Genomic DNA, 26,782 nt, shown 5'->3' with positions numbered 1-26,782 from the left:
GCGAAAATGAACACTTCCCATGATATCATCATCATCATCTTATCCAGTATATCCCGTTCATAGAAAAAAAACTATGGACAGGGTTTGGAGAGTAAAGGACGATGACAACTCATAACCATAAAGGAGAGTACGGCCAAAGGAGTCCCCCGGCTCGAGAAAGCAAAAGAAACAAACGAAAACGTAGCTACACGGAAAAGATAAAATAAAGGCATAAAAATATAAATAAGTAGACCCACCTACAAAATAAAGGGAACAAAAACTAATAATTTTTGTGTAATGATGATCGTAATTATTCATTTAAAAAGTTTAAAATTTTTTCATAAAATTGTAAGTTTATGGTTAAGAAATGAATATTAGAATAAAGAACTTTATTACGTAATATTAGAATATTTTAATCAATAATGTGTTTGTATGAGAAATTAATTTGTGAAAGACATGAATAAAAATGTTAATTATAAAAGAGACTAAATTTATTTGATCGGATAGTAAAATCTTATTGTCCGTTTAGATCCTATCAATATTCTCTAATTTCATACGTCTGTTTTTCAATTCATTCCGAGCTTATAAATGGTCAAAATCAACCAACAAAGACTCAATTTAATCATCTGAAAGAAGCCATTCTTAGCCAGTTCCTTTGTTGTTTGCTCGATGTCATAAGATAAACCCAACTACATGTTATCAGACAAAAGGGGGATGTTACACAAATCTCCAAATAAGTTGCACATTTCCTGTAGAAAAGGACATTTTGTAAAAGGGCAAGTTCATACAATAAAACTAATGAATACATCAAATCGACAACATAACCTCTTAGCTGAAACGACTAAAGAAATCCTCGAAACAGGATTACCATCTTACACCAGCAACAACATATAGCATTCAACGTGAAGTCATTGTTCGGATTGACTTTCAGCAGGGAGATACAGCTCAATGGCATCAAGCTTTCACCTGATGTTCGTTTTCCCAACGTCAACACGTGTGATTTGTCATGTCTTCGTACATGATTGTATGTACATCAAAAACCATAACAGACGTAGAATAGATTGATTACTCGTGATATAAATACAAGCCAAGCCCAAAACGAGCACAAGCCTTGACAAAAGCTTTTTCCTCCGCTGCAGCAACGGGATCAGCAGAATTGAGATCATTAGACAAGATTGTTCCTGTAGCTTCACGATATGCCTAGAATGAATTTTTAGAAAGTTCACCATCAGAATGTGGTATATCGGCAAAGAACAATTGAATAGTACAATAAAATCTTAGTGCTGTGATCTACTCCCTTCGTCCCTTTAAGGTTGCTCCCAATACTTTTTAATATGTGGGAGCTTTTGCAAATATTGTGGCAAACTTAAAAGGATGAAGGAGCAATACAAAATAACCCAGCAAGCTCACCCGGTAGTAAAGGTACTAGCTAGAAGCCAGTCATGAGACGGCTATCTAAGTGGACAGTATGAATCAACTTATAATGGTAAGAGGCAAACGAAGAAATTGTCTTTCAGATCGATATAAAATGTCAACAGGAGAAAACCATTTACATTTTGTATAAAAGAACTGATTAAAATTTTGTGGAAGTTAGCATGAAACATCAAGGGAAGCAAAGTCGTTTTTCCAGAACATAATAGAAAATAAGGAATCCAGGAAAATTTTGTTTCAAGTGAAATCCTTCAACTTGAAGGATTCAACTATCTGCCGAACCCTCTTCAATAAAGAAACACACATACGCACACACACAAATATGAAGAAAAGAATTTAGATGCAAGAAATGAGAACGTCCACGGCGAACAAAGAATTATACAGATTAGCAATGTCAAAGAGATTGTCACTAGCTAAGATTATACCTATCTAATTAAAACATCACTTCAATAATCATCCACATACATTCTCCCTCATTCATGCCTATTATTGTAATATACTCCTGCAAATCTCAATTCTTCATTTTATTTTGTACACTTGCTGTTCTGGTCCCCTTCCGCCTATCTCTTTCTCTTCTAAGCTCCTCAAAATTCCAACCTTCCGCTATTCTAACTAGTGCATTTTTTCGGTCTACTTTGCATATGACCAAACCAACATAAATGGATTTATAAAATAAACACCAGAAAGAAAATAAAAGAAGCATTGCAGAAAGTGATTATTTTATATGATATACACACAAAATTGATATAAAGGTTCACAAACAACAAGGACAATAGGGGAAACATTTATTCTTGTTACCGGTATAGGTAAAGGCTGTGCACAAAATGCAGCATTAGGATAGAAACCCACCTCTCCATCAGATCCTCGTATAGTGACACGGTAGACAACTGTAACACTTCCATCATCAGCGAAGATAACATCACGCACTTCTCCACACCAACCTACACAAAACAAAAATGAATATCAACTTAGCTGGGACTCTGGGAGTACAAAGGCTTCTGTATAGAGATCTTCTGTCATGGAAGTCTTCATAGATACTCCCAATCAGAAGGGTTAAGGTTTTAGTTGTATTTTCTTCAGCAAACTAACAACATCAAGGCAAAGGTCCTTTTTCAAGCTGAAAGATTCCCTATTCTTTAATTAAATTGGCATTGAATCACAAGTTTCACAACTATATGCCCCTAGTAGAAGTTGTGCAGTAACAGTCATTGCATTTCTGAACAAAAGCAGATGGTTTCACATTTGTTTATTACAAGGATATTATGTGATCCAGATGTGTCCCTAAACCTAAAGGGCAAGTTTATCAAACAACTATTAGAACACTGCTATTATTTGGATCAAATTGTTGGGCTATTAGAAAGGACCATCATAGGACGATAGGAGTAGCAGGAATGTGGATGCATAGACAGATGATCAGACATACTTTGAGGGATTGAATTCGAAAGTAAGACATAAGAAAGGCTTTAGGAGTCTCTGATATTGAGGAGGAAAAAAATTGATATGGTTAGGGTATTGGTGAACTGGTAATGAAGATAGAAAGTTATAACTTTGGGAATTTTAATAAGAGGGTGAGGAAGACAGAAGATGATGATCTGGAGGGCAGGAGTGGAAAAGAATATAAAGAATTTAGATATACAGGTTGAGATGAAGAAAATCGAAATGAATAAAGAAAAAGAGAATTTTTGTGGGCAACCACTAGAAGACTCTAATCTTTTTGGATTAAGACATATTGGTATACATAGAAGACCCTAATCTTTTTGAATTAAGACATTGGCATTGTTTTTGATGAAGGGTTAAATCGCATAGAATACAACTGGTCCCTTTTATCCTGTGGAGAGCAGGCTCTACAAAAGGCATTAGAATTATACTGTTTTGGGCTTACATTTAGCTACCTCCACACTAGCACACAATGCATATTAGCACAAAAAACTTCAGGACAATACCATTCATCACAAGTAATGCAAATATTATCATTAACTAAGCACCAGAACACAATTCAGCAACTCTGCACAAAGCATTAGGCATACAAAATCAGCGAGCTTGATTATTTTGACCCCTTTTAGTCATAGTTACAAGGTTACATATTTTTTTATCAAATTAAAAAGAAACCCAAATCACTTGTCTTAACCTAAAAAGAAAAACTATTACCCCAAATAGTTTGTAGAAAATCCCAACACAAATCATAAGCCTATAAAAATATAAAAGACATGATAAAAGCAAAGGCCAAAAATTAAGGATCAAACAGTAAAATGAACCAATTTGTAAGGTACAACAGAAGATAGGCGAGCCAAAAGGACTTTGTTGTCAGATAAGAAAACAAATCCAAGGATCCAGGCGCATTTTTACGACATTGGGTAAAGCCAAGAGCTGACAGAGGGAATTAAGGGGTCAGGATCTCAGAGACTCAAACAGGTGTTCATGCGGCCAATACTTTTCTCTTGGTTAGGATACAAAAGCCCAAGAAACCAAACAAGAGGCAGTTCTCCTTAAGAGCCCACAAATGAAGTGGGTCAAGTTTCATGGTATAGCAATAAAATGGCAAAGAAGATAACTCTAGAAGCTAAAGCAAAGTGAAGTGAAGCAAAAATTGAAAATACAGGCAATTTTGCTGAACGAAAATATATAATGTGTATAATATGAAGTATGAACAATGAGTGTTAGATCACAATTGATTCTCCAGCACAAACCTAGCTGCCACTAATAACTTCATATTGAACAGTGAGTGTCGCTGACAAATGCATTAGCAAAAAACATAAATTGATAGATTTCACCAATGCATACATCATAAATGATTGACCTAAATAAAGCAACAATATGTGCTTAATTTTGGGAAGGAACCTTAATTTGTGCTCACAAAGTCACAATGACCATTTCTAACAAAGACATTGAGAAACCAAAGAATCTACGGCCTGTTGTATAGGATTTGAACTATTTGAACTCAACTAAACAAGACTGAAGAGAACTGAAATGGAACTAAACCAAAAGAATACAAAAAAATTAAAAGTGCAAGTGAATTGGGACTGAAATTAACTAAGTGACGAGAACTGGGTAGAATTGAAAAGAAAGTAAGTCCTACGTAATAGGCCCTTTTGTTGAATTAGGGAATCCGAATTCACCATTTCCATAACAACAGATTACTGACATAATTGTATCTATGCCTCAAAAGTTTTACTTCCTTTATTCCTTCTAAGTATTCATACTTTTCTTTTCCTGTTGGTTCTTAACACTCGAAATCTTTCTTTGCACTTCTACAAAAATAACTTTTGAATTAAGATGATAAATTCTAATTTCATTGTTACACATTGTAAAGATATTTTGTAATAAAGATAGTAAATTACTAAAACAAGTTTTTAGAAATTTCGTTGTTTCAGTTTTGATATCAACAATAGTTTTTACAACTACATGAATACCACATCCAAAATATCAACATATATACCTTATAAAAAATATACATGATATCATTGAGATTTTTTCTATAACACACATTAACATATTGAATCAAACATCACTCTAGCAGTCCACCTTATATATAAAAATAATTTATTATCGAGAAACTAAAACTACTAAAGTATCTAATATTGTTGGTCTCTAGGTAGAGCTTACCCATGGACTCGTGATGTAGATGGAGCATTGTGAGTGGATATTACTTGGTTACAAGTAGGTAATGAGTCTCTGTTCAGGATTTGTTGGGATGATTGGTTTGTGCATGAACTGAGCATCGGCTAAAACTGAAGATGGTAGTTTCACTATGGAGTTTGATGGATTCATTGCTAAACACGAGTTTGCGTCAAGATGGAGATTGTTAATGATCGATCATGGGAAGGAACAAAAGGAGTGGTCGAAGAAGTTTCTGTAAGCAACATACACTAATCTCGGTAGAGATTATGTTAATCCTGGTCGAGATTAATATGCGGAAAAGATAAAAGTTTTGGCATTTGGAGTCTTGGGCGAGATTGAGAATTTCAGGCGAGACTATTGGCCAATTCGATCGAGATTAGAGTTCGTGGCACTTGCTTTGGGCAAGATTGAGTCTCTAGAGAGACTCAAAGCGGTTACGGCCGAGTTAGGGTTTTAGTCTGTATATCTAATTTCCTTTATAAATGAGGGTTATTATATAAACCCCCATTGGTTAGGTTTACGGTTAAGAAGAGAGGAATTGAATTGAGAGCCACAAATTGAGAGTTTTTTGGTGAGCAGCATAAATACTATGTATCATCTTGTTTCTCTATCTCTTTACATAGTGAAATACTACTCTCGGTGTCTAATGGACCTAACTACCACATTGATAGTAAACCACGTCAAATTCTTGGTGTGTTTCTTATTTTTGTTCATTTGTTTTGTTGTTTTCAATTGTTTTTGGGTGAAAGCTTCCGATGTCCGCACAACAAACAAAAATATTACCAATACATAAGGTCTTGACATATGGCAGAATTATCTCATACTTCAAATTCAATTGACAAAATGTAGAAGAAATTACATATTGCACCAAGTAAATAAACACTTTAACCACAATATGCTTCCAAAACTGACAAAACTTTTAAGCTCAACATTACAATAATCTAAAAAAGGATTAGGAGTGTACAGCACCTGGAGCATAAAAACTCAACATCCTGTTAGCATGGTACCTGATGATTTACACAATAAGCAAATTTCAGAATGCTCCAATTAAAAGGGGGTTTGGATTATGTGAAAATCTATTCCACAAAATTATTTTCACCATTTTTCTATTGTTTGCTGTGACAAAAAATTCAAATTGAAAAACTAGGTTTCCCATTTCATAGTATACATTCTCCTCCAAATCAAATTGAAATCAATTTTCCTCCACCCTTATGTTCCCAAGTCCCAACATCTCCATTTCCTCTCTTTTCAGCATAATAATTTCATGAAAAACGAAAAACAATAATCCGTCAAACCAAATACCCCTAGATACGCAAACAAGAGTTTATAAACAAATGACATACCAGGGAATAACTTTGGAATCGCGTTTAAGATTATTATCAGGAATCCTCTTGTTAAGATCTCGCAGAATTTCAGCAAGTGGACGAGTGATGCAAGAGGAAGCAGCTTTATCAAGCGGCACCACATAATTGGTGTTCGGCACTGCATTCTTAACGTCTCCGCCGCTGCTGTTCTTGGGATCCAGAGCTCTAACGACTAGCTGATCCTGCCTGTAACCTAACTTGATCGGTAGAGAAAAGCGGCATGGCGCTGAATGAATCGATTTTGAAATTAATCGATTATCCATCGACGCCATTGTTGTCGATTTGGATAGAATGGTTGAATTTTGCAGCGCCATAGCCAGAACCAGAGACGCTGACTTTGTTCACCTACTACAGCTTCTTTGATGATATTCCGACTTACGAGTTTAGAACTACAGCCGCCCACGTTGAAACTTGAAAGACTGGTTTTCACATATAAAATGAATTTAATTAATATACTCAGTGTTTTCTCTGTGTGTGTGTGTTTTTTTTTTTTTTTTTTTGCAGTGAGGTTTTTTAGCTGTTGGTCTTGTAATGCAGTTTATAGTTTCCATTGTGATCATTATCATAGACGATATATTCCGCTTATAAAAACTCAATAAGTAGGATCTGAGAAGAAAAGAAAGACGACAACCTATAGCCATAAAAAGAATGCGATCAAAGAGTCTATCGACTCAAAAAAATTCCCCAAAAAAGTGTTTCTTGCAAGTACCCGTGAACTTGTATATTATATTATAAGCTTGATCTAAACAATAATTAACAAATAAATCTAAAAAGCATATAAATAAAAGTAGCAAACTAGGTAAAAAAAATAAATAAAAGAACAATATATAAAAAAGTAAGGAACAAGAACACCATGTTGCTTTTATAGTTTCCCATTTGCTTTATTTGTTTTTAAGTTTTAATTTTATATTATTTTCGCTCTTAAAAAATTATTTACATGTTATCATTGAAGCAAATTTGTATCCATTTATTGTTCACATTTGACATTGTCTTCCTTCATCACCTTCCTTACTCCCTCTAGAAACAACTTATAAAAATAGATACACTTTCAGATATAACAGTTTTAATAGGAATTAAGTATTTGATTTTCAATTATCCGAGAACAATTTAAGATTCTCAAAACCCAAAAAAATGCTATAAAAATGCCTAAAGCTTTTAATTTTTATTCGTATATCATCAAGAAACTCTGAATGTTCATGTCAAATTCAACAAATTTTAAAAGTCATAAAAGTATTTATCATATTGCATCAAGCAATTGGGTTTTCCCAATGGAACTACTTAGAAAATTTGAAGTTTTTATTGTAAAGACTTTAGTTTGAAATGTTATATTTGGTGTGTTAAGGTAAATTGTAAATTCAAAAGTATTCTTATTCAATCAAATAATTGAACTCATTACACTCTTATTCTAATCAATTAAAACAATTAAAACGGTGTTAGTATTTTAGAATTTATTCATATGCATTTAAAGATATTAAGGAGTGCAACAACTAAGAAACTTGAAGAAGTATTATATAGATAAATACCGGTGGAATGCATGGTTATGTAAAAAATAAATTATCATGTCAATTAGATATAGTATTACACGATAATCAAATCTTGTCTTAGTTTGAGCAAATATTGTTTTTCTTAAGAACAATATAGTCTGTTTTTCACCTAGCTCCCTGTTACAATATTAATAATATTTCAAAACGAATCATTGACACTATCTGCAAAGGCAATCCATTCCTACATAGACGTTAATAATCACAACTGAAATATATATTAATTAATTAGATTTGATTATAAGAAATATACAACACAAATTGTCGTGAGAAATAATCTTTTTGAGAGACGCACTATATGGATTAAATAGCCTAATTAATACCATTAAAGAGCAAATAAAAATATAAACTTCTTATTTTAAGATAAATTCTTCACAAAAATAATCGAAAATATAAAGCATTCTAGAATAGGTTAAAATATGACACCTCAATAAAGGTAATAAAAAGCAAAGCAAAAGAAAAAAAAATTAAATTACATACGAAGAAAATGCATTATTCTATAATTTATATTATATCCCCCATTGAGGCATTGAACCCTGTTTCAGTTCTATAGAATTGTAGACTCATTTCAATTCCTGATCAATTTGGCTCTCTAGTCTCCAGTCTTCTGTAAACTGGAATTCCTTAATTCTGGTGGGCTACGTAGTCCAATCTATTTTCAAACAACTAACTTTTTGAACTCCTTGAATTCTTCCTTGTTATCTTCTACCTATTTGACCAAATCTTCATTTTGTCTATACTGGAAATTGAGCCAGGAAAGCCCATTTCGTGATCCTGACCGTTGTCGTAATCGTCCATATAATTTTCGTTTTTGGGTGTCTCTAAGGTAAATTCTTTACAAATTTTGATGGGAATATAAGAATTGTATAGTCTTAATTTTAATTATTGGAAATAGATATGTCTTTAATTGGTTTTTTAGGTTCAAATTTATCTGATTAATCATGGGTTTTCTATGTTTTTTTTATTTTCAGTTGAATTTTTGTGGGTTTTTTACTGGTAGAAGGAATATGTGGTGATCATTGGGTTGTGGGTACTGGTTTCACCGACTAGAACTTTTACTTTATCTGTATGAGCTTTTCATGGTCGGTGTTGAACGGGTCTAATGAAACAATACCGATTGGAGTAATTACATACCGCCGGTTTTTCTTACATGTCTAAACCCACATGAAACATGTGATGAACTATAATTAAAAAAACACTCTTTAGTAGTGATATTAGATGTGGGTTGATATTGGTTTTGTTTTATACAATAATGGTTGCTGATATTTGTGCTAATAAATTGGGTATTGATATGTTAGATCTGATTGTTCTAGTACTTATTTTGATTGTCATTGTTTGGAGACTTAAATTAATTCAAGTGTGTTTTAGGATACTTATTTTTTTGGTAAAATTAGACTTGGATTGGAATTTTGGATTGCCTTATGCAAATGAGTGGTAAAGTACAAAAACTATTAACCCATGTGATGACTTTTTCCTGTCATGTATGATTGGTGCAAAGGAAATCCAATTTCATCGTACATTAAAGATGATAATTGAAAGCAAAACAAGTACAAATATGCAATTCAGTTTTTGAAAGATGAATCAAGTATTATTGAGGAGTCGATGATGAATGAATTAAGATTGCTTTCTATGTTGTGCCGAATTGGTTGAGTTATTAAGAATGTATTGGGATGGAGTATATTTATTCCAATGTATGGTTAAGTCTTTTCGCACACGGAACCTTATATTAGAGGATTATTCCTACATTTTAACCCTTTAAAACATATCCACTTTTCTCCTTAAGAATGTAATGTCTAGAGATTCAAACCTAGTTATTATACCAAAATGAGAGGGGGGAATTTAGATTTGAGAGGAAGAATTGCTAGACTTGCTTCTCTTCTTCCACCTTCTTCCACCCAAGGATTCTTCCCTATTTTTCAGACGAAGAGGGTATTGAACTAACATGCTGTTGTTAGATGCCAACTTTTTTCTATACTCCGAAATCATATCCGTGGAAGCAATTAAGATGTAAGATGTCAATATTTGATGATGGAGACATTGAATCTATCTTATCATATTGGTATTGTACTGGTTGTCTATTTTCTGCATCACACATCATTTCTTTGTTTCCCCAAGTCATCGATACTTTGTGGGTTTCGCTTCGTTGTATCAATGTATGCTGTTAGGGGAGAGGCATCAAGTAGAAGGTTGATTTTTGGATGGCCTGTAAATATTATTGCATTGTGCCTTCATTAAAATTAAGTGTAAATTTTTTTTTAAATATTCAATGAAGCAAGCTCCTGTTACTTTTTAATAGAGAAAGCACCAGGTCTTCAGCTTCCCAAGGAATCTGGTCGTGGCAGGTTTGCTGGCTGGTGTTGCATTAAATGCACTTTCAATGAGTGTTCCAGGTAGTTGTTTGTGACTGAAAACCGAAGAGATTTCAAAATTTTGTGAAAGAGAAAATGGTCAGTGGAACAATATTTCATTGCAAGAAAAGCTCATGGCCTCCAGAAGAGTATGTGAGCAGAGTTACCTTGCAACTGGTAAGTCCTTGTAAAAATTGACTCTTTTGCATTAGCTCTTTTCGTGATTCACATTATCACGTTTATTTCCAGTTGCATTAGCTCCTCTGCAAAATCACAAAGTATAATCATGAGTGTCTGCAGGGCTCAAGTCAGGGATTGATCTTTTTTTCACTACTCATTCTTCCTCTTAAAGCCAAATTCACTGCTTATTGATTTTTAAAGGGATAAGGTGTGATACAATTTACAATATGTTTGAGTAAGAGAAAGAAGGGTTTAGGGGAGGGGGAAGAAATATGATGTATCCTATCTTCTTTATTTTGATGTAGGTTGGTTGACTTGAAAGGAAGGGAAGGGTCATGGGGGTGAGGGAATTATTTTCATTTCAACTCCAAAGTTGAAAAATTTAGAAGAAAAATTCTTGCTCAGCCTCTCTTCTTATTTCATGAGTTTCTTTTTCTTCCTTGATTTCCAAACAAAAACTAATGTTGCAAAATGAATGACTTTATCTCCTCTCTTTCCGTCTTTTCCCATCTATGATTTCTAGCCAAACACTATTTATGTAAAAACACGTGACTTGATGGCCGTCGTTTTTTAGACTCACCTAATATTTGAAGGTGCATTTATGTAATTATATTTTTGATCTTAGAATTTTGAATGTGCTCATCATTTGTGATCTATAGTTCTTTCCTAAAACAATTCTCTATCTTTTTGTGCAGCTAGATTATGATAGTGCTGCTCCACCACGTCAAGCTTGGAGGAGGAGGTTAAATAGTCATGCTAACATTCTAAAAGAATTCAGTGTTACATTTATGGAAGCAATTAAAATGGTAATTTTCTTTATTTGTCTCTTTAGTATGCCGGATTTATTGTGGCAAATAAAGTATTATTTATCTTTTGTTTTTGAATCTTAGGTCTCTCTTTTTTTTTTGTGTTCTCTTCGTTGTAGGTTCGGCTTGGTATTCGTATGTGGTCATATGTTAGAGAAGAGGCATCTCATGGAAGAGTATATTTCTTATGGCTTGTAAGACATCATGACACCTTTACTTTAGTTGTCTTTTTAATGGTTGTTTTTGAATTTGTCATGCAGAAAGCTCCGATTGACCCTTTTAACAAAGAAAGTGCCAAGCCTTCAGCATCTCAAGGAGTTCCGCTGGGTGGAATGGGGTAATGATTTATGGTTATTAAATGAAATGTTGTGCCTTGTCCTATCTGTGTTTTTGTTGATCTTATAAATATATATATATATATATATATATATATATATATATATATATATATATATATATATATATAATATAATTTACTGTGTTGTAGAAGTGGCAGCATATCTAGAGGTTTCAGGGGGGAGTTTAGACAGTGGCAAATATTTCCTGGTACATGTGAAGCTTCTCCTGTCATGGCCAATCAATTTTCTGTAATGCTCTATTCTTACAGCATGCTCTTTTTTTTTTCCTCTGTCCATATATCCTAGCTGATATTGAACTTCATTCGTTGATGGTGTTTTAGTGGTTTATCTCTCTGTTCTTAACACCATACTTGATTCCATGTGAAGTTATGAACTATGCAGCTGTTGTTATTTTATGTTGTTTAGACTTTGTTGCCCATATATACTTTATGAAATTTATCTTTGTTACTTCCTCTGTTTATAATTGTTGCAACACTTCCCATTTTTATGTCACATAAGTTGCAATATCACTAAGGGCTCAGTAAATCATGTGTACTGCTCATTCATGTGAAGTTGCACATGATGTTTGGTACCAAGGGTCAATCGGAAACAAAATCTTTGTTAGTTTTATTTTAACAAGGGTAGGATTGCATGCATCCGACCCTCCCAACCCACCCTAGGTGGGAGCCACTTAATGGCATTGGGGTAATGGAATGGAATGAAGCTATATTTTCCCACCTACTTTTTCTCCTTACTTTCTCACTTACTCTCACACATTTCCTTCTCTCTGTTTCCAGTTTCCCCCTTTTATACCCCCTGTCCACTTTTCTTAATTTGTATGCAGCATTCTTGGTTGCTTCCGGAGGAAGTATTTGCTAACTCATGTCTTTGAGATGTGCATATTTACTTTTCTTGGTTTTTTTTTTTTTGTTTAAGCCTTAGAAACAGGGGGTGTTTCTTAATATCTAAGAAGCCAGGTGTAAAACGCACTTTCCCTGTTCTTATTAGTTGCACAATATTACAAGTTGCACACAATAAAGAGGATGGGAGATGCAAACTTTAGGCTGGGCAAGTGGAAGGAGACAGAGGAAACGTTAAAGGGCTAGTGGGTTGGCATAAAAAAATGAAGAAGAAAGTGTTTTTAGAGTACCATTCCCTTCCTTCAGACTGTACATATCTTTCAAAACGACTACTCTTTTGACCAGAGAATACTTTGAATGGTTCTGTTTAATCTTTTAGGACTAGTTCCTGTAATTCTAAGAAGATGATTTGTGAACCTTGTGACTTGTGAGGGTAATTTTGACTTTAGTTTCTTCTTGTCTTTTTGTCTACCCATTTTTTGATGGGACTTATGGGTTTCTGTCCAGTTCTTTGCAATTGATTCCATCTATTGCGCTTCTCTTAATTAATTTTTGGAGGTACTCTGAAGTAATTGATATTGCAGATTTTTATAACTCGAGATGGAGGAAATAAAAAATATGCATCAGTTTTGGCCCCAGGGCAGCATGAAGGCTTAGGGTAAGCTTTTATTCTGCTTTTATATATTTTTGGTTGTTAGATTTTGCTTATTGGCTTTGCTCAAAGTAATTAGCTTGAGGTGATGCACATAGTTGACAGTAATAATAATAATAATAATAACAATAACAATCACAATCACAATCACAATCACAATCACAATCACTCACTTAAATGTAATTGATTTAAGCATTCTTTTGTACAAGGCTTTTTTGAGCAAAAAATATTATTGCTATCCTTGTATTCTTAATTTGTACTCATGGTGTCTTTAGTTTTGGATAAAACTCTCACCTTATCCACTTTTAAATGGAGCAAATTTTCATGAGTGGTGAACTTACGATAAAGGTCTCAGAATTTGAGAAAGGCTTGACTTCTTTTTTAATCGTCTGTAAATTTCTTGATTTTCACTTTAAAAATTTCTAGGTTAGCATATGACTCTTAATTAAGTCTTTCTCTAAGTTGCTTTTATTTAATAAATACTTTTTTTTTTGGAAATTTGTTGAATGGAGGAAGGGAATATATGTAGACGTTCACTGAAATTGTTTTCCTTAGTTGTAAATTAGTATTAAGATAAAGCCAAATAAAGTATTATCTTTGTTAGATTTGTTCCCATGTTGATTTGTTTAGGTTGGCGGATTGCATATTGTTGGTATTAAGGCATTGACATTTTTGTTTTTAGGATAATTTGCGAACTACAACCTAATAAGCTACCACTTTTGCTAACAATAGCCTAATTATTTTTTATGCCAGTTACATCCATGGAATAAAAGTGAATTTGTTTAGTTGAATAATGGTCCCGTTATATTAGATTTTGAGCGTATCATTCCACAAACTATGTTACTTAACTTGGGCTTTAATATCACAGAGTAATAACAATTATAATTTTTATAAATTATGCATTAGGCTTTAGAAGATCTAGTATAAGCTTTAATTTAAATATATGTTCTAAAAAACTTGAAGTACTATGATAAAATGGATATATTTCAAGTGTAATGCTATTGTAATGAGTTGTAACACTGCAAAGTGTTGCGTCCGCAACCTTGCAAGTTTGGGACTGTTACCAAAAACGCAATGATGTCCGTAATTGTTTCTATTCTGTGATGATTTTTATTTGTTCATCATTAAGGAAGTGAAAGGGGTGTTTGCTTGTGAAAAATGGCGTGGATGATAGGGGAAGTTAGTGAGAGGGAATGAACACTTTTCATTTGTGCGTTAATAAATGATAATGATGCTCTAAACTGCAAATATTAGAGGTATTCAAGTTAAGTACTTGTCTATCAATGAAACCTCTTTGGTGCTTTCCTAGTGTTCCCATGGTAATATGTTTTCGAAACCAGCTAGGATTTTTTAACATGTTGAATATACTTGGAATCTTTCACAGCGCTTACTTATATCAATTTATTTATGTAGGAAATTTCGTGATCACGGTATATCCTCTTGGGGTTGGAATTTGAGTGGCCAGCATTCATCTTATCATGCTCTGTTTCCAAGGGCCTGGACTATATATGATGGTTGGTTTTTTCTTTATGGGAAATCCTAGTACTTTGGCTTCTTCAATTATAAACGTCCTGTTTTCATATGTAGGAGAACCTGATCCAGAACTGAAGATCTCTTGCCGTCAAATATCACCATTTATACCTCATAATTACAAGGATAGCAGTCTTCCTGCTGCTGTTTTTGTTTATACGGTAGGTGTATCAATTAATTTGGACTGATTTGGGAATGCTTAAAGTAATTATGATTTTGGGTTTTCAATGGTTCTTGATTATGTTTTGTCATAGCTGGTGAACACTGGGAAGGAAAGGGCTAAAGTCAGCCTTCTTTTTACTTGGGCTGTAAGTATCCTTTTACTTTCACTATTCATCATATGTAACGTGGATAAGGTTTGACTTTCTGTCATATATGAACTTTTTGACAGAACTCTGTTGGAGGAATCTCCCATCTATCAGGAGAGCATGTGAATGAACCATTCATGTGAGTTATTGCCAATTGCTCTCATCCCTGTTCAAGTTATAATGAATGGATCAGGAATTGATAGTCTTTATTGTTTCTTTTGATAGAGGCGAAGATGGCGTGTCGGGTGTTCTTCTGCATCACAAGCAAGTAATCAAACCCTATTATCTAAATATGACAATTGGTTTGCAAATTTCCTTAAAGACTAAAAGAAAAGAATGTCATGCTTTGTTAATTGTTTAAGGCAACGATCAGCTGCTGAAGCTAATTTGTGCAGATATGAGATCGATTTAACTATTGCATCATTTCATTTAATGATCTGAAAATCTCTGCATCATTTTGTGGAAAACCTCGTCTTGTTGAGGCATCTTGATTATGTGGTATCTTTTTTCGAAAAACAAGTGAGAAGTTCATAGATGTGAACAGAAGCTTGCATAATTTCTTTCGTAGCTATGTAAACTCATACTTGTGGAATTTTTATTGAAGTCTAAAGCTGATGTAGTCACCTTGTCATGGTGGAAAGGAAAAGGCTTCTATTGAGAAAGGTATATCCGGAGTATGTTGTAGTCATTAAAGCATTATGATTTACTTCAGAGATTTCTAATGTTTCATGTGCTTTGTCTCGTTTTTAGTTGTTTCTTCTCTATTTTTATGGTCATAGATTTTTCTGCTCCATAGGAGTTAACTTGATTTATGAAAAGCGAGGTTTCTTGAAATTCAGGGGACTGTGGAGCAAGTGGGTGGCATCTGAGGGACCATCTCTCCTGGGCTCTGCCCACTCTTCAAACCCAAATGTTTATTTTTAGAAGTTATTTTTTAGTAAAATACTTGTCTAAAGTTTTTTTTTCTTCTCAGCTTTTTCGGGTCTGATCCTTTCTCTCTGTCTACTCTCTTCTCTATTAATAGCATCAGTAGTTAGTCTTATGTCGAGCAAAGTGTTATCTACCCAAAGGCGTTAGCCACCCAGTTGAATTCAGCCGACACTCATTGATTTTATTCTATTTTCTCTTGGCATCATTTGTTCTTCTTAGTGTCACATGATTTGCTAACCTCCTTGCGAATCGAAAAAACAATTTATGGTTGGTTTTGGTCAATTTTTGGTCCATTTTGGGACAATCGCGTATTCAAAAAGTGAGTTAGTTGGCGAATGTTACACTGGCTCTTGTCTCCTCATGGACTCTTTCTTTTTCCACCTCTACTCTTTCTCCCCAGGCCTTTTCTCTCTCTTTTTGACTTTTTTTCGTTCTCTTTTATTTTGTTTGCTTTTATTTTCTCTCGTTCCATTTACTTTCCCTTTGCATGATAAATCACGCAAGTTCACTAATATTATGGCCTCATTTTATTATCCATGTATTTTAATACGATTTATTCCATTTTCTGATGCTTTTTGAACTTTCCAATAGCAATCCATTTATTAATATTGATTCGTGATATTTGAAAAATATGCTTTTTTTCCCTACACCTGCCTTCCTCCAAATTACATTTGACTTACTGCCTTGCTCTATTCAAACCATACAGAACTATAACCAGTGCAAAATATTTTTTATGTGTATCTCCTTCGTGCTCTATCCTTTATTTATTGGAATTTATTAAAATGAATTTTAATGGAATTTTAGTGACATTAACTTCTTGCTGTTACAAGGATAGAGTATCCAACCACGTCTGTAACCCCTCGCAAGCACAAACCACTTAGTGGTATTGGGATTTGGGATGTTGCAATGTTGTTGTACTTATACGGTTATATCTGAATGATTATTGCGATAGGTATAGTGTACGAGGAACCGATAAGGGTGAACTCCCAATCTCCACCAACCGAACCACTTATGGTTTGGCCATTCAGTGCACACATTATTACTAGATTCATTAAAATAGTGGAAAATGTGCCTGGGGGCTGGGACCATGTTACTTGCCAACCTTAACATATATACCCTGGGAATTGGATGATACTACTACAGTTGAATTTTTACATGATGTATTGTTATCGGTTGATGTTTTCTGGCTGGCTTACTTTTCTGTCATTGCAGTTATTTCTAGTCAACTTGTGGTGAATGTGTAGGATTTGATCTGGTGTACATTGGGTAAATTTCTTGTGTATGTCGTGAATATGTTGTCCTCTTTCTCGTAATATTTTGGCTATTCTGATTGTGTGTGTTTGTTCTTCTGTTCCCTTTAGTTTTCTTGTTCGGGTGGTGTATGCAATCAATTTTTCCTTGTGTTATTCTATTGTATTGCTTGGGAATTACCCGCTTCTGCAACATTTTATAAATGACGTACTTAGTATTCTGATGGAGTACTCTGACATTATACAGTACAGCTAAGGACCTGCCGCCCGTCACTTTTGCAATTGCTGCTAGTGAAACACAGAATGTAAATGTTACGGTCCTTCCATGCTTCGGTTTAGGAGAAGGAAGTTGTATTACAGCAAAAGATATGTGGTCAAAAATGTCACAGGTGAGTGTCTACTGATTTGATGTTATGGATTTTATTAAAATTGCTCCATCCTTTTAAAAAGCTTCTGCATGTAGTTTCATTAAATTATGTTCTCTTTTTCTTAGAACATTTGAGATTTTCCTATACATTTCAAAAAATTCTAAACCCGCAAACAATTCTTTGGCCATGTGAACATATATTTGAGTCTCATTTTGGTGATTGTTTAGGTGTGTTGACCACTTCCGTGAAACTGAATCTGAGCATTGTAGCGATGGCCGATGGCCTAGCATTGTTTTAGCGGATTTTGCAAATTCTCTTTTTTCTCGCTTTTCAATCACATAAACATTCACTAAGAAATAAAATTGATTTAAAGCTTAAATTTTATTAGAATAGAAGTCCTAGTGAGGGAATTTGTTTGGTGTTTTATCCATTCTATTATTGTTCTAATTTGAAGTTTTTATTGGATATAAAGGATGGGCAATTTGATCGGGAGAATTTTAACGCTGGACCAAGCATGCCATCCTTGCCTGGAGACACACTATGTGCCGCAGTTTCAGCTTCTACATGGGTTGAGCCTCATGGGAAGTGTACTGTTGCTTTCTCTGTCGCATGGTCTTCCCCTAAAGTTAAATTTTTAAAAGGGAGTTCTTATTTCAGGTAATGTATCTGTCATCTTCTTTTCTTGTTGTTTTCTACGTCTAAGGAATGATAGGATATTACCATCTGTTATGTATCAGTTTTAACCTTTTGCTTGACTACTGATTTTTTTTGAAAGCTTCTTAGCTGCTGTTTTTTTCCATTTTGCCACTATTCTAGGGTTTCTGTAGTGATGGTTGGTCCATCCATTCAGTATTTAATTATTATTGTTTCGTACCATTCATAACGTAGGCGCTATACAAAGTACTATGGTACATCTCTACGGGCGGCTGAGGAATTGGCACACTATTCACTCACTAGTATGTATCACTCATCCTGATCTCCAGAAATTGTCGAAAATATGTTTCTTTATTTTGTTGGATTATTCTAAGAGGTAAATGTGTTTTATGTAATTCCGGTCAGATTATAAGCGATGGGAGGAAGAAATTGAGAATTGGCAAGATCCTGTGCTTAAGGATGATAAACTACCAGAATGGTAAAATAATTGAACTTGAAAGTTATCCATACTTCTCTCTTGAGTAGCTTGGCTAAAATATCCATCTTGTTGCAGGTACAAATTTACACTATTTAATGAACTCTATTTTCTAGTAGCTGGTGGGACTGTTTGGATAGGTATGTATTCATAATTCTTAATGGCCTTTGAAATATGTATTTGTAGTACATCAAAATTTTCAAGTAAGTTCTGTACATTTCTTCACTATTTCCTCTCATATTTAAATATTAGACAAAGATTAATGAAAAATTTTCACATTTCAGACTCTGCCGAGCCAGTTAGAGTACTTGTAAATGATAAAAAGAAGCCACAAAAAGCCAAGACTAAGACTGTTACTTTCACTGCTGCAAAGGTAGATTCTCATGGTTTGGTTATTGAGCATAGAAATGGAGAAAATTGTGAGAATGACAACGGAAAAGGGGATGTTTCAAAAGAAGAGATTGTTATACCCGTGAAAAATGCTGAGCCATCAAGTTCTTTGGCAAAACCCCAGGATGAATCTGATGATGTCGGTAGGTTTCTTTATCTGGAAGGTGTTGAATACATTATGTGGTGTACATATGATGTACATTTCTACGCATCTTTTGCGCTGCTGGATTTGTTTCCGAAAATTGAACTTAGTATTCAACGTGAATTCGCTAAAGCTGTCTTATCTGAGGATGGGAGGAAAGTACGGTTTCTAGCAGAAGGAAACTGGGGAATTCGTAAGGTAAGAGGAGCCGTTCCTCATGATTTGGGAACACATGACCCATGGAAAGAGATGAACGCTTATAATATACACGATACAAGCAAATGGAAGGACTTGAACCCTAAGTTTGTACTCCAGGTATATCGAGATTTTGCAGCAACAGGAGACATGTCGTTCGGAATCGATGTTTGGCCTTCAGTCCGTGCTGCCATGGAGTATATGGAGCAATTTGATGTTGATGGTGATGACCTTATAGAGAATGATGGATTTCCAGATCAGACATATGATACTTGGACAGTTCATGGTGTCAGTGCGTACTGTGGCTGTCTGTGGCTTGCAGCACTTCAAGCTGCAGCAGCAATGGCATTTCAATTAGGCGACGAGGAGTTTGGTGAAAAATGCAAGAGGAAATTTGTGAAGGCTAAATATGCCTTTGAAACTAAGCTTTGGAATGGTTCGTATTTCAACTATGATTCTGGTTCAAGCAGTAACAGTAAATCTATTCAAGCTGATCAATTAGCAGGACAATGGTATACAGGTTCATCTGGATTACCTAATCTCTTTAATGAAGATAAAATTAAGAGCACCTTGCAGAAAATCTTTGAATTTAATGTCATGAAAGTTAAAGGAGGTCGGATGGGCGCTGTAAATGGAATGCATCCCAATGGGAAGGTGGACGAGACTTGTATGCAATCACGTGAAATTTGGACCGGGGTTACTTATGGGGTGGCTGCTACGATGATTCTTGCCGGGATGAAAGAGCAGGGCTTTTCCGCTGCTGAAGGGATTTTTATTGCTGGCTGGTCTGAAGAAGGATTTGGGTAAGGCCTTTTATCTGTGTACATACTGTAGCTTAATTTTTTCAGATGTTGCTGCTTGACTAAGACTCCTTATGGCCGTGGCGGAGCCAGGATTTTAACTATGGGGATCCTTAAAATTGATTATAATATTTAGACAAAAAATGGAGGGCCATAACATGTTTTACTTATAGTATTAAAAATTTTGTGCAATTTTTCTTATAAAATTCAGTATAATTTATGATTTATGGTGGGACTATACCGCTCTCAAGCCCCAACATGTTTCCACCAATGCCTTGAGGTGTTTTGTAATTAAGCTTATACCCACGGCCACGAGCCATAATTGTGCTGGTTAATGTTATGTTTTGGAACAATGATTTCATTTGAAAATCGAAAATTGACTGAAATGTAGTGTGTTTGGCAAATCAAAAGATGAATAAATGATATAAAACTGCGATTTTATATATAAACCAAAAGGTGAGTTTTTTTTATTAAGATTTTTAATTTTAAATTTTCCTTTTTGTTTCGAGGTATTAGATCATTGTACCGAACTCCAGATGGAAGTAAATTTGTTTCTGTAGGCACTAATTTTTCCTGAATATGTAAGAAAAAGTATGCCGTACCTTTAGCTACTGCTTCCCTGATTCCGTGGCACCATTTTCTTTCTCAGTCCAACACTGACGCCTTTGCACACAATAAAAGCTTTGCTTTGCTTGAAACTATATATATTCTTGATTGCTAACCGCACGGAGATGACTTGTTAAAGTTCTGGTCTGTGAGTGAGAATTGTGGAACCTCTTTCTTTGCTTTGTTCATCTTTTAAATAGTCTTGTGGATTTTTTTTGTGTCAAGTAGTTGTAAGTTGTAACTATCTTTTAGGCCTTTTCCCAGATCGAAAGAATGAATATTTTGTAATCTTCCTTTTGTTTTGATTTTATAGATATTGGTTCCAAACACCGGAGGCTTGGACAATGGATGGCCATTTCCGATCTCTAATATACATGAGGCCATTGGCAATTTGGGGAATGCAGTGGGCATTATCTTTGCCTAAATCAGCTCTCGAACCACCTAAAATAAACATAATGAATAGGATTGATATCCATGATGTTAGCTCAAGATCCGTTCACACAGAGCCAAGAGGAAAAAGGACCTCAAAAAAACCGAGGTGTTTTGGGAGCTCAGTGTTCAGTTGCACATGTTAAAATACGATATTGCTTTCTTCTAGCAGGAATGTTGCCCGATATCATACAATCATGATTGGTGACATCTGACGATCCTGTAGATACTCGCCTGCCTCTACGATGCTTTGTTTTTTTGGTGGATGGCAGGGAATCCGAGCAAGAGTAGGAATAACACAGCGGCTTTTGATCATGCGATATAATTGGTTGAACGAACAACATTGTGGTCCTTAAGAGCCCGCATGATTTTTCGATATAAAATAATGTTATTTGTTGATCCTAGTTTTGTTTTTCCGCGGGTCGATTCTAAGCCGGAGGCCCAAGAATTTGTCAATGTAATATGAAAGGAACTCCATTGATGATTTCTTTGAGTTTCATTTTTGAGAGGAAGATGATTTCATTTTATAGTTTTCTCATCTACACTATTTCTGGATTAGACATAATATACACTTACTGATCAATATTCACAAAAGTTAACAATTTTTTTACTTGCTTCCTCTACTTATTGCCGAACTGTAAACTTTTTGTTCAATCAAATTACATTACAACCACATCACATTTCTATCCATATCAATTACTCTTGCCATTGATGCATAAGTAACTCTAGATATGCATGAACTATTCAACCGTCTATAACAATAATACTCCCTCCTATTCATGTTACATGTTTTATTTACTTTATGTATTTATTAAATTCTTAATATATTTAATTGTGTAAGAAAAAATTATAAAAAACTACCTAATCTATAGGTCTATTTTCAAAAAACTACCTTATGTTTTTTGTTTTTTTTTTTTGTAAAAAACTATATATATTTCTCTGCAAATGACTATCACTTAACGAAAAATGTTAATTGACCGTTAAATTTGAGGGTTTTTGACCAATTTGAAAGGTTAAGTTGCCTATGTGGCAGTATCTCATTGGTCCTCTTTTTTAAATACTTAAAATTAAAACACATAATTTAACAAAATAAAAATAAAAGATATTTTGACGTTATTTTTACCAATCATAACGATTTTTTTTCTAAAAAAACAGACGTCGTGATTATCCTTATGGGGTAACTCTTTCGAAAATCCGGTCGAAACAAGTACTTATTTGTCTATTTTTTAATACGTAAACCGAAAAAGATATTTAACGTCATTTTACCCATCATAATGACATTTTTTTCAAAAATCGGAGGTCGGAATTTTTCTTATGGGATAACTCTTTCGAAAATCTGGTCGAAACAATTACTCATAAGGGTGTTCCGACCGGATTTTCAAAAGAGTTATCCCATAAGGGTAAATGCGACGTCTGTTTTTTGAAAAATCATCATTATGATGGGTAAAAATGACGTTAAATTTCTTTTTCGGTTTATGTGTCGGAAAATAGACGAATAAGTACATGTTTCGACTGGATTTTCGAAAGAGTTATCCCATAAAGATAATCACGACGTCCTTTTTTTAAAAAAATCGTTATTATGGGTAAAAATGACGTCAAATATTTTTTTCGGTTTATTTATCGAAAAATAGGCGAATAAGTACTTGTTTCGACCGGATTTTCAAAAGAGTTATCCCATAAGGATAATTGCGACGTCCATTTTTTTCAAAAAAAACGTTATAATAGGTAGAAGTGACGTCAAATATCTTTCAATAGTCAACTTAACCTCTCAAATTGGTCAAACCCTCAAACTTAACGGTCAACTAACATTTTCCGTTAAGTGGTAGTCATTTGCAAAGAAATATATCAGATTAGGTAGTTTTTTGTAGTAAAAAGAAAAAAATATATGGTAGTTTTTTGCAAATAGACATATAGATTAGATAGTTTCTTATACTTTTTCCTGATTAAAAATTATAAATAATTAATATTGATAAACTTTACATCAAAACAAATCAAATTAGATCCTACATGAGTTATAACTATATTTTAATTTATAGATTATTAGTAAAATACAATTTAAGAGTGATAGATGAATAGGAGCGAGTAATAATATTAAAGTTTTAATTCAAAAAAATTGAGATCGACTATATTATCCAACAAATTACTTTTAGTAGTCATTTGAATTTTTCTTCTACATTTAATTTTGACTTTCTATCCTATCAAACTGTAAGTCTAAACCTTTTGCTTTTGCTTTAATTAATTAATTAATTATATATATATATATATATATATATATATATATATATATGAAATAGAACAACTTTTTATTTTTATGTATTTTTTTGCCAATATTCTGTTAATAAGCAAGTTATTATTATGAAATATTTCAAAACAAATGAAATAAATTGTCCCTTTGAATTTGTTGGTCTTTAATTTTAATTTTTTTATGTAAGACTTTTTTTTCTTAAATTAAATGAGGGCAACAAATTAATGGAAATGAAGGAGTGGTTATGGAGTATATTTTTATTGGTCCTTAAACCATCCAAGTGGAAATATCAAAATTTTGGAATCATTAATACTTGGCTTTTTTACTACCATTCATTCACAACTCCACACTCCCTTGCATCTGTGCCCCTAGCTATCTATATCCTATACAAGTCGCATCTTCAAGATAAACCCATTAAGTAACCCTCCTCCATGCATATACCCTTCAAATTAAAACCATTATACCATTAAATATTCTACAAGAACATCAAAATAATTAAACTGTCTTAGTCTTTTAAAGGAAAAATAATTATGGGTTGTTCTGCGTCTAAGAAAATTGATGCTACAAGCCCATATATCTACCGTCCACCACCATCTAGTTTTGCAGTTTTTGATTTTAACGCCATTGAAGAGCCATGGTTAAAGCTTGAAAATGGTTTACAGCTTGAGAGTAATCAGCAAAAGCCTTCACACGTACCGACTCCATTGTTAGAGAAGCTTGATACCTTTGAGAAGGAGGTTTCTGATGGGCCTCGCACGTGGGAAGAAGTTAGTAAGGCGTTGGAAGAGATTAAGAAGCCCGTTGTAACCGATTCTGTTCCCAAGAAGCCCAAGTCGAAGAATGAACCGGTATCAGACTCACCGATTAAGAAGAATTTTATCTTCCATACTCTTGAAGAATTGGATAAGAAAGATGGGGGTAAGGAAACTGAGTCGACTCGGAAGGAAGAACACGGTGAGAATGAAGCTAAAAAACAGCTAACTCGGTTGAGGAAGACTGAGTCAAATCGGAATGAGTTGCCGAGTCCGATTGTTGTTAACTCGGATGTTAGCGGGTCATTGAAGGCTAACCCGTTTATAATGAGAGATAGGTTAGAAAGGGAGAAGGAAGGAAAAGAGGCGGCTTATGATAAGATAATGAAAAGTAAAAGGGACCCACTAAGTGATTTTCCCGAAATATGTCCTCCTAGTGGGGCCCAATTGGTGGTGCTTTATACGACGTCGTTGGGAGGTGTACGGAAGACTTTTGAAGATTGCAACCGAGTTAGAGCGATTCTAGAGAATCACCGAGTCGTGTTCGATGAGCGAGACGTGTCGTTACATGGGCAATTCTTAAGCGAGTTGAAGGAGTTGATAGATGGGGCGGTTGTTCCGGTGCCGAGGTTGTTTGTGAAGGGGAGATATTTGGGTGGGGGAGATGAGGTAGTGGAGTTAAACGAGTCGGGTCAACTCGGTAGGATATTGAGTTCAGCCCGAGTTGAGAGAGGGATAGGTTGGCAAGGGTGTGAAGGATGTGGTGGAGCAAGATTTGTGCCTTGTTTGGAATGTGGAGGGAGTTGCAAGTTGGTGAATGGGGATGGCAAAGAAAGATGTCCCAAGTGCAATGAAAATGGGTTGGCTCATTGTCCTATGTGCCATTAAGGTTGTCTCCTTTGGCTTATAGTCTATAGATGATATAATTCCTCTGTTATGATATAGGCACTACATAGGAGTTCTTGAAATTGTTCATTGTCCAAGTTTATTTTATGTATTGTGGCTAATATGTTAGAAAAAATATAGTTAAGTGGAATCTTGTTTCAATTATCTAATCGTATACTTTCATAATATTAAATTTTATAATTTTTTAATGTATATAGTTTAATATAAAAATGATCAAAATAACACATTGAATTGCGTAAAAAGTTAAATATAGCAAGTATAATAGAGCGAAGAAAGTACAAGTTTGTGTAAGAATTAAGATAGTCTTTGTTTTTAGAGAACAGTGAGTTTTATCAATCTTATGAATGTGTAGAGCATGAGTGTATTGTTTACATCTAAGATTGTGTAAAGACTCCTTACATTGTATTGGTAATTCCTTATATATTTCACATTTTCACGTATTATGTTTTATCAATCTTTTATTTATTAAAAACACATAATTTTAACCTGAAAAACTTATTCTAAGAACTTGAAATAAGTTGTTTTCCTTATTAGTCAAATAATACTGAGAACTTTATTAACACTGTTGTTATTATTATCATCATCATCAAAAGATCGGTGATAGTGTAATAAGGTGTTTTGCTTATTAGTTAATATTCAATTCTGTTATGATTGGTGTGATTTGAGTGCACATTTGGTGTGTGCATTCATGGTGACTCTTGGGATAGAATCCCATAAGTATGCCATGAATGGGTGTATTAAGATAAGTCTTGATGATTGTGGTTTATGATGATGATTAAAGTATGGATTAAATGAGGTAATGAAGTATGAGTTATTCATGGGAGTTATGGGATCTAATGAAGAAGTTCAAAGGTTTAAGATGCTCTACTATGCAAATCGAGCAATACTGTCAGAAGCCCTCTGCAGTGCCGCTCGACCAGCTCGCTCGACCAAGCGAGCTTTAGAATGGGTCGAGCAAGCAGACAGAATGCAACCAGAAACTTCCTGTAGTCCGCTCGACCGGGCTGCTCGATCGAGCGAGCCTCTGCTTTGGTCGAGCGAAGTCTCTGATACTCCTAGGATACCGGTTTTGACTCTTCAAATACTTGGGAATGTTTCATTATCATTTATTCATAACTTTAATATACTTAATGTTACTTAGTGTGATCTCTCCTATAAATAGAGAGCTCTCATTGTAATGATACACATCCACAAAATATACCCCAAGCCAAATACTAGCCTATATCTCTTCTCTATTGTAATTCTCCATATTTGAGAGTTCTTTTGAACTCCTTTGATAATATAAGAGATCCTACACACCGGAGGACATAGCCTAAGTTGGGTGAACCTCGTTAAATCTTTGTGTCGTTTTATTACTTTACTTTCTCCTACAAACATCGATATCATTGATAGCGTAATTTGTTTGTCACTAAACTTCATACACTCGATCTTGGAAATATTGGAGTTTGAAACACATTGTTCGAACTCTAATACATCGTCGTTTTCAAGTTCAATGAAATTAGGAAAATTATTAACATGGCAAGCATTTCTTATATAAATTTGTTATGATGTTAACTTATTATTTTAAATCACCATATTGTTGGTTATTTTTTTAACTTATCATTACATCCAAACTCTAATCCTAAATTAATAGTTGATGAAATTTGAAAATTTTAAATTTTGTTGTTTTTTTTTTTATTTTTTTT

General features: G+C 34.2%; 3 protein-coding genes across 4 annotated transcripts; 2 read left to right on the top strand and 1 right to left on the bottom strand.

The window, feature by feature from the left end:
* Positions 1-654: 654 nt before the first annotated feature.
* LOC130809037 (DNA repair RAD52-like protein 2, chloroplastic) lies at positions 655-6,891 on the bottom strand. The gene is made up of 4 exons (XM_057674641.1): positions 6,372-6,891; positions 5,998-6,035; positions 2,260-2,351; positions 655-1,179 (listed from the first exon to the last, which is right to left on the bottom strand). Exons 1-4 carry the CDS (start codon positions 6,704-6,706, stop codon positions 1,045-1,047), a joined length of 600 nt encoding a protein of 199 aa, XP_057530624.1. The 5' UTR covers positions 6,707-6,891; the 3' UTR covers positions 655-1,044.
* Positions 6,892-8,303: 1,412 nt separating this feature from the next.
* Positions 8,304-21,732, top strand: LOC130809036 (uncharacterized). 2 transcript variants are annotated; one of them, XM_057674639.1, is made up of 20 exons: positions 8,304-8,759; positions 10,230-10,458; positions 11,157-11,267; positions 11,387-11,443; positions 11,528-11,604; positions 11,755-11,854; positions 13,050-13,123; positions 14,531-14,631; positions 14,705-14,808; positions 14,902-14,955; positions 15,039-15,094; positions 15,181-15,223; positions 15,597-15,618; positions 17,388-17,524; positions 17,976-18,160; positions 18,392-18,459; positions 18,563-18,635; positions 18,711-18,772; positions 18,917-20,162; positions 21,079-21,732. In XM_057674639.1, the coding sequence occupies exons 2-20, from the start codon at positions 10,378-10,380 to the stop codon at positions 21,338-21,340; spliced, it is 2,913 nt and encodes a 970-aa protein (XP_057530622.1). In that variant the 5' UTR covers positions 8,304-8,759; positions 10,230-10,377; the 3' UTR covers positions 21,341-21,732. The 2 variants fall into 2 exon arrangements, with proteins under 2 accessions (XP_057530622.1, XP_057530623.1); XM_057674640.1 differs by lacking the exon at positions 15,597-15,618 and having other exon boundaries at positions 15,181-15,219; positions 17,383-17,524.
* A 2,046-nt stretch (positions 21,733-23,778) lies between these two features.
* On the top strand, positions 23,779-25,519 carry LOC130809035 (uncharacterized). The gene has a single exon (XM_057674637.1). It carries the CDS (start codon positions 23,970-23,972, stop codon positions 25,077-25,079), a length of 1,110 nt encoding a protein of 369 aa, XP_057530620.1. The 5' UTR covers positions 23,779-23,969; the 3' UTR covers positions 25,080-25,519.
* The last annotated feature ends 1,263 nt before the right edge of the window (positions 25,520-26,782 follow it).

The sequence above is a fragment of the Amaranthus tricolor genome, chromosome 3 (assembly GCF_026212465.1).
Source record: "Amaranthus tricolor cultivar Red isolate AtriRed21 chromosome 3, ASM2621246v1, whole genome shotgun sequence".
NCBI classification, from domain to species: domain Eukaryota; kingdom Viridiplantae; phylum Streptophyta; class Magnoliopsida; order Caryophyllales; family Amaranthaceae; genus Amaranthus; species Amaranthus tricolor.
This window is presented reverse-complemented; position numbering and strand designations above follow the sequence as displayed.

What these genes read in the sequence shown, in the direction of transcription:
- LOC130809035 (XM_057674637.1), top strand. Translation starts at nt 23,970, where the DNA reads ATGGGTTGTTCTGCGTCTAAGAAAATTGATGCTACAAGCCCATATATC.
- LOC130809036 (XM_057674639.1), top strand. Translation starts at nt 10,378, where the DNA reads ATGGTCAGTGGAACAATATTTCATTGCAAGAAAAGCTCATGGCCTCCA. An exon ending in GCCTTCTTTTTACTTGGGCT is followed by an intron (nt 14,956 to 15,038) that starts GTAAGTATCCTT and finishes ACTTTTTGACAG; the next exon opens with AACTCTGTTGGAGGAATCTC. An exon ending in AAAGGCTTCTATTGAGAAAG is followed by an intron (nt 15,619 to 17,387) that starts GTATATCCGGAG and finishes TATACAGTACAG; the next exon opens with CTAAGGACCTGCCGCCCGTC.
- LOC130809037 (XM_057674641.1), bottom strand. Translation starts at nt 6,706, where the DNA reads ATGGCGCTGCAAAATTCAACCATTCTATCCAAATCGACAACAATGGCG. An exon ending in GATTCCAAAGTTATTCCCTG is followed by an intron (nt 6,036 to 6,371) that starts GTATGTCATTTG and finishes GTAAATCATCAG; the next exon opens with GTACCATGCTAACAGGATGT. An exon ending in GTTGAGTTTTTATGCTCCAG is followed by an intron (nt 2,352 to 5,997) that starts GTGCTGTACACT and finishes TGTTTTGTGTAG; the next exon opens with GTTGGTGTGGAGAAGTGCGT.